The sequence below is a fragment of the Morus notabilis genome, unplaced genomic scaffold (genome assembly GCF_000414095.1).
Source record: "Morus notabilis unplaced genomic scaffold, ASM41409v2 Scaffold277, whole genome shotgun sequence".
NCBI classification, from domain to species: domain Eukaryota; kingdom Viridiplantae; phylum Streptophyta; class Magnoliopsida; order Rosales; family Moraceae; genus Morus; species Morus notabilis.
This window is the reverse complement of record NW_010363731.1, coordinates 190977-198476: the sequence shown is the minus strand read 5'-3', so window position 1 is coordinate 198476 and position 7500 is coordinate 190977. Positions and strand designations below refer to the sequence as shown.

Here is a 7500-nt window from a genome sequence, read left to right as displayed (position 1 = left end):
CTCTAAACACGGTCTATATTTCAAGCTCATCTGAAATGGAAAGAACGCAATGGCAAACCTTCAGGATTTATCTTCGGCATTTCCTTAAGCGCATCTGGAATCTTGAGGAAATTCTTCTTGGCAGCTTCATAATGACGACGAATCTTCCCTATTTCCTCTTCAAGAACCGCATTATCTCGTTCAGCAGAAGTATCAATCGCGCTATAACTCCTGTAACTTCCTCCGAAACCTAAAATTAATCAAAAAAATCACAAAAACGAACAAGAAATTCAATCAAAATCAAAGCTCACTTCAATACACATTTCATATTCATATCAAAACACAAAGAGCATACCTTCTCCGACTCCGGAAAACGAAACGCTCCTGCTTAACATCCTCTGAACCAGAGCAAACAATAAACAAAAAAAAAAAAGATTATAAAAAATGTCGGAGAATCAAAATCGAACAAGAATCACTACAACAAGAAGACATAAAAATATACATAATGAGAGAGGAGAAAGGAGGAGATACGTTAATGGAGGAGCGAAGAGGGAGAAGTCTGCGCAAGTACGCCATGGAATGGGAGGAAGGTTTCAGCTCTGCATTCGAAGCTAGGGTTTTTTCTGTTCGATTTTCTCTGGTTGAAGAGTCGACGATAGAGAAATTAAAATGGTCTGAAAGAGAAGAGAAGCGAGAAACTCAATTCCGAAAGTCGAGGACTTTGCTAGTTGCCGCTAGTAGCCGCCTTTTTGGTAATGCGCCTCGTGTTTGAAAATTAATATTTTATTTTTTATAATAAAAACAAAAGGAGAAAATGGAAAAATTGTCTTTTGATTGAGTCGGTTAGAATCGGAATGAAGAAAGAAAGAGAAGTTCGTTGAATAGAATGTTAGCTGAATTATGAAAAATGAAGTTGAAGTTGATTATTATTGTTATGGGGAAAAATTCGACCTCCACGTCAGCCATTAAATGATTGCCACATGGTATAATTAGGTTTCGTTCACTTCGCTGATTCGAGTTTAGAATTCGAGTTGAGATGTGACTTTATGTGAGAGTTTTTTACTGTAGCAAAAAAGTTAGATGTAATTATTTGTGAGAGCTTTTTTCTGTAAAAAAACTCGAATTCTAAACTCGAATCAGCGAAGTGAACGAGCCCTTAATAATTGTGTTAGTTGTGCACAAAGAATCTTACTATTCAATGAACGCGGACTGTAAACACCAATTATAAATTAGGAATAGAACCTTAGGGGGACGATCGTACTGAGAAATATATGACAGTACGAAGTCGATCGCATCATCATTTGAAGACGGAGACCACTTCAAAGGACAACCAAGCGCCGACCATATCCACGTCAATAAAGATGTGACAGCTGCTCAGAAATTTGATAGGTATTTAATGCATGCAGAGTTAGTGGAGAAGCCGGTTGGGAAAATCAGACAGACTGACCAAAATCTCGATCATCAAAAGTCATTGTTCTAAGAGTTGGTAAAGCAATCTCAGATTGTGATTAGAATTTTGACAAGGATAATATGATGTATAAATATGGGGAGAATAGTTCAGAACGACTCTCTCTGGACTCTTTCTCTCTCATTGTAATATTTCTTCAGAACTTAGTGAAACTCTCTCTCACAATGGATGTAGCCTTTAAATTTTAAGAGTGAACCACTATAAATTCTTGTGTTGATCTTCTCTTAATTTTCTTTAATCACGTTTGATCCGCACACAAACGACCATAACTCTGTTATTAATCTGTTGACGAATTTTCATCGTCAACATAATGTTAAAAATCAGTTATTCTTTTTAAAGTGCGTAATGGACAATTTGAACAAGATAATGAACTTGATATACACGAGTGCCCTGTAAGGACAACATTAGGTAAGATAATTTTAGGGTAAATGGATTAGAATGCATAGAAAAGGATCAGATTAAATTTTAGTTTAATCCAATTTTATGTTTGGTGTTTTGTTATTAGAATAAGGGCGTTTTTGTAAAAACAATTTAAAAATTAAGAATCATTTGTAATTTTTTAAAACTTGAGGGATAAAAATATAAATTTTCTAAAATCTTTGTCATAGAAAAACTACATTTTGACCCCTCCACTTTTAAAAAATTACAATTAGGCCCTAAATTTTATAGAAAATTTACAACTATGTCCCTAATATTTTTCACAATGTACTCTAGTTAAAAGTTATCTCATGCTTCAGCACTTAAAGGGGATAACAACATCCCCTTCTAAGGGGATTTAAGCATGGATTAGACAAAAGCTTATCTAATCTAGTCCTTTAAAAATGTTCACCAAATACAGTATTAAAATGTAATCTTATTCAAGCCTCTCTTATCTTGTGCATTAAACGGGCTCAAGAGGTTTATTTTGTCCCTTCTGTGGCTTTGTCCTTGTGTAAGAGTAGTGCTAAATACAAAAGAGAAGATTTTCTTCAGAATAATCATAAAAGGTGATATTTAACTTGTGGAACTGAAAAAATAAACTTAAGATATATGAGCCCTATGAGAAAATTATTAAACTTCTCTTTAAAAATGTATGGGTCTAAATTTGTATAATTTACTCTTAATTAATATTTTTTATAGATAAAAATAGTATTAATCAAGAATAAATAATAAAAATCATGACTCGTGAAATTTAAGGTGATATTTGACTCCTTTTTTCTTAAAATTATTTTAGGCTATGGACTTAATATTTATTAACCTTGTTTAAAATTAAAATTAAGGTGACATGCTTCTGTTGGATCTTTAAATCCATATTTCACATTCCAGAAATCATCACACTAAATTACTAAGAAAATAAGTTAGAACAAATACCTGTCTTCATTGGTGCAGCCTTAATCTCCAGTAGAATTCTCTAAGACAACGAGCACGACGGTTATTGCCATCCTCAGTCAAATCTCCTTAGTTCCTTAATGAGGTGTTTTCTCTCTAGATGGGGAAGAATGAAAACATTTAACGTATTAGGGACCATAACTTAAGTTTCTTTATATACTGCCCCATTAGGTTCCCATTAAACCTAATTGAGTCAATATGAGTATCCACTCATTCAACCCATACCGTGTTAAGTGACTATTTGAACTTTTTATAATTAAATCACTTAATTAACTTAATTAATTAAATAACTTAATATAATTATTATAATATGTGACCCCAAATAATTATTAGGAAATATAATTTCCTAACAGCTTCGTCTTTCGTCTTTCGTCTTTCGATATTAGTAGTTGTGGTTCAATGCGGAAATTTCTTAGCGTGTGGGATAGCTAAGTTCATGTAATAGAGGGTAACCATAGTCTGTCGCCAGTGGCGGAGGGGGGCATATGTCCTCCCCTCCCCCTGGATTTTTGTTACTTTATTTTTCACATATATTTTTTCAAATTTTTTTCATATAAGACCCTTTATATTAGTAAAAATTTCAATATCTCTCCACAAAATTTAATCTCAATTTTTTCTCTCTCTTATTGTTCTTTTAGTCTTTTTCTATTTAAATCTTATATTTTTAAATGTATCTAATTGAATTTTTTTTTTAATTCACTCCTTTGAAAACATTTTTAATTTAAAATTAGCCCCTTCTAAAATATGTTCTCATATAATCTTTATTATATCAAAATTGAGCCTCATAAAAAAAGTTTACGATCCATTTAAATAATTTGTCAAATGTGCTCCTAGTTAAGGATTTTTTTATTATTATTATTTTTATTTTACAAACAACACTCTCAATTACTATTCTCTCATAAACACATTTTCTCTATTTTGTCCTTGTTGAAGTTGTTTTTTTCTTTCTTCAAATGAGTCCCCACATACTTAAACAAATTCTCTCATATGTATTATGCATTTCCTAAATGATTTTTAATCTAATTTACCTGCTAAAATCTTTATTACTCAAATATGTTCTACTTATCTATGCATGTATAATATTCATCTAAAAACATATTTTAATTTAAATGTGCATTTCAATCCATTTTAGTTAAATATATTCTTTAAACTAAACTAAACTCTTTAGAGTAATAAATTCAATCAAGAAAAGACTCAAGCTTTTCAAAATTTTGAATTCACTCCAAAAGTTCAATAAACTAATCAATATGCACATGCATAACATGTTTAAAATTATGTTAGTGTTTTTAATATTTTTAACATTTTTAGTTTGTGCCCCTAAATTGAAGTCCTGACTCCGCCACTGCCACTCGCTCCTCCCCACTTTTGTTAACAAAAGAAAAAAAATCTGGTAAAATTAAGACCAATGCAGCTATAATATCACAAGTTTTTAGCACTTAACTTTTTATGGTTTAATATTTTGGCTGGCCCTTAAACTTCTTTCTCAATAATTGAATTCTTAAAATTATAAGATTGCTGCAAATGGACTGCAATTAGTTACGAATTTTAAGCTTTAGACAAAGTAACAATAACTTTTTGCACCTATCCTAAACTTCTCGTATTTTGGCCTTTTAATACCTGTACAATTAACTTATTAGTAATTTAGTTCTTGAATTGATCGTATAATTCTATAAATTTTAACTCTCCTTGAATATTATTTGGCATGTTTACTTGTGTGTGATCAAAGGGGACATAAATTAGAATTGGTAAGATTTAGAATACGAATAAGTTATTTACTTGGGTTACAAAAATTATTGTAAATCGCATTCATGTGTGATTCAAAAAGAATTATAGTACATTTACTTGTATATCGTTTTCAGTAAATTCAATATCTCAATAATACTTTAATAATTATTACAATATTAAGACAAAAAAAACAATAAATATTTATTGAAATTATATTCTTTTCCAAAATAAAAAAGATAAAAAGGAAAAAAAATACCTAAAACACCCATTGTGTTTATAAAAACAAGCCCAAAACACCCTCTGAAGCAGTTAAATTTTTTAAAAAGCCATGATTAACTTTTCCAATTTATATTAAATGTTATTTTAGATATGATTTAACTAAAAAGTTATATGAAAAATTTTTAAAAATGTAAAATAAATATTCCAATCAAAGAAAATTTTTAATTATTTTGAGAGTCTTTCACTCTTAACATTGATGTTATTTAATATTTTGGTTTAATAATGTTTTAGATTGTATTTATTAAAGACTAAGAAGGGTAATCCTAGTATTTTAAAAAAAATTAATTGCTTCAGGTGTGTTTTGAGTTTGTTTTCATAAACACAGGGAGTGTTTTAAGTATTTGTATAATTACAAGGTAAAAATAATATTTTAACAAAATATAGGGGGTGGTTGGATATTATGTCAAAATGTGAAAGAATTTATTTAGCTCCAATAAATACTCAAGATTTCTTGAAAATAATTTTATAAAAAATTAAATTGAAATAAATTTGTAAACTATAAAATTAGTTATAAATCATGAAATAAAAATATATCACAATCATAATCCAAACTACCAACATAAGTTAATACTTAATAGTTGGCTAATGTAATACTTACACCTACATCTCTTCTTGAGTTGATCAGAGATGTTAAGAACACACAAAACAAATCATGCTTTCGTACCCAAATGTTGGTAGCATCATATACTTGATCAACATCTAAAAGTGGCGTTATTGGTGTCTGGTGTCGAGGAGAGGAAGAAAGAACATAGAAAAAAGAAATAGTAACGCAAAAAATCGTGCCAATCCCTATGAAATTTGAAAGTAAAATTTGGAAAAGCCAATCGAAAAATGTTTAAGGACACAGACGGTGTTAAGCACTTCCATATAGATGGTTTCCTCAAGATAGCCATTTAAAAAAGTTGTCTTGACATCCATCTACCATATCTCATAGTCAAAATATGCTGCAATGGCCAAGAGTATCCGGATGGACTTAAGCATAGCTACTGGTGAGAAAGTTTTCTCATAGTCAACTCCCTCCTTTTGGGTATAACCCTTAGCCACTAGCCTTGCTTTATAAGTCTCTACTTTTCCATCCACTCATCTCTTTCTCTTGTAGATCCACTTGCATCCAATGGGTTTTACCTCTTCGGGTAGATCTACAAGTTGCCAGACCGAGTTAGAGTACATAGACTCCATCTCGAGTTTCATAGCTGTTTGCCATTCTTCCTTATCAGAATCATCCATCGCATCCTTAAAAGTCGATGGATCCTCCTTACCGTCATCAGCAGTGACGATTTGGGCTTCCCCGGTATACCGGTCGGGTAACATGCTTACCCTCCCACTACGACGAGGTGCCTTAGGAGTCTGATTAGGAACTGTGGTCTTTTCTCTGAGTGGTTCGACAACTCTTGTCGGTTGTGGTCCGATCTCATCGGAAAGTAACTCTTCCAATACTATTTTACTTCTGGGCTTAAAATCTATCATATAGTCATGCTCCAGAAATGTGGCATTTGTCGATACAAACACCTTTTGATCTTCAGGACTATAAAAGAAATCTCCCTTTGTCCCATCGGGATATCCTACAAACATACATACTTCTGACTTGGGCTCCAACTTCCCAGTCTTTCCCTTCAGCACATGTGCTGGACACCCCCATATGCGCACGTGTCTCAAACTAGGTTTTCGACCGCACCACAACTCTAAGGGTGTTGTAGGTACAGACTTAGATGGTACTCTATTCAGAATGTAGGCAGCTGTTTTTAGGGCATAACCCCAGAATGAAGTAGGCAGTGAAGAATAACTCAACATTGATCTCATCATGTCGAGCAAAGTCTGATTTCTCCTTTCGGCTACACCATTCTGCTGTGGTGTACCGGGTGCAGTCAATTGGGATACTACACCTTCTTCAATCAAGAAATCTCATAACTCTTGGTCCAGGTATTCTCCCCCTCGATCTGATCAAAGTGTCTTGATTGGTTTACCTAATTGTTTTTCAACTTCTGCTCAAAATTCTCTAAACTTTTCAAAAGTTTTAGATTTATGTTGCATTAGGTAAACGTAACCATATCTTGAATAGTTGTCAATAAATGTGACGTAATATTTGTAACCTCCTCTAGCTTGGACGTTTAACGGTCCACATACATCTGAATGTATCAACTGAAGGGGTTCTGTAGCTCTTTCTCCTTTCACCGTGAAAGGCCTCTTGGTCATTTTACCTTCCAAACAAGATTCACAGACCGAAAGCTCACCAACTTTTAGTTCGCTTAAAGGACCATCCTTTACCAGTCTTTGAATCCTGTTTAGGTTAATATGACCAAGCCTAAGATGCCACAGATATGTGTTACTGTCGTGAGAAATCTTCTGCTTTTTATTCTTAGGTTCGGCAACTCTGAACATTTAGTATTAAGCAGTGAGTTAGGTATTGGTTTTATACAATATAAACCATCATCCAGACGTCCAGAACAAATATTTAAACCATTTCGAGAAATATGAACAAATTCATTATCAAAATAAACTTTAAATAATTGTTCAAATAACTTAGCCACAGAAATCAAATTTCTACGAATGTTTGGAATAAAATAAACATTGTTCAAAACTAAAAATTTATTTTCCCTAAATCGAAGTCTAACTTCTCCCACTGCTTTTGCTGAAACTCTCGCGCCATTGCCCACTTTCACCGTGTAGTCCCCATCGGCTAG

At 32.5% G+C, this 7500-nt stretch overlaps 1 protein-coding gene across 1 annotated transcript in view; it reads right to left on the bottom strand.

Moving 5' to 3' along the window:
* LOC21405776 (5'-nucleotidase domain-containing protein DDB_G0275467) overlaps positions 1-733 on the bottom strand; it is a 15916-nt gene extending 15183 nt beyond the window's left edge. Inside the window, exons 1-3 of the mRNA XM_024169940.1 lie at positions 511-733; positions 335-377; positions 59-229 (exon numbers count right to left, since the gene is read on the bottom strand). Coding sequence (XP_024025708.1) covers positions 59-229; positions 335-377; positions 511-555 — 259 coding nt within the window. The 5' untranslated portion in view covers positions 556-733. The remainder of the gene's footprint in view (positions 1-58; positions 230-334; positions 378-510) is intronic.
* Positions 734-7500: the final 6767 nt, after the last annotated feature.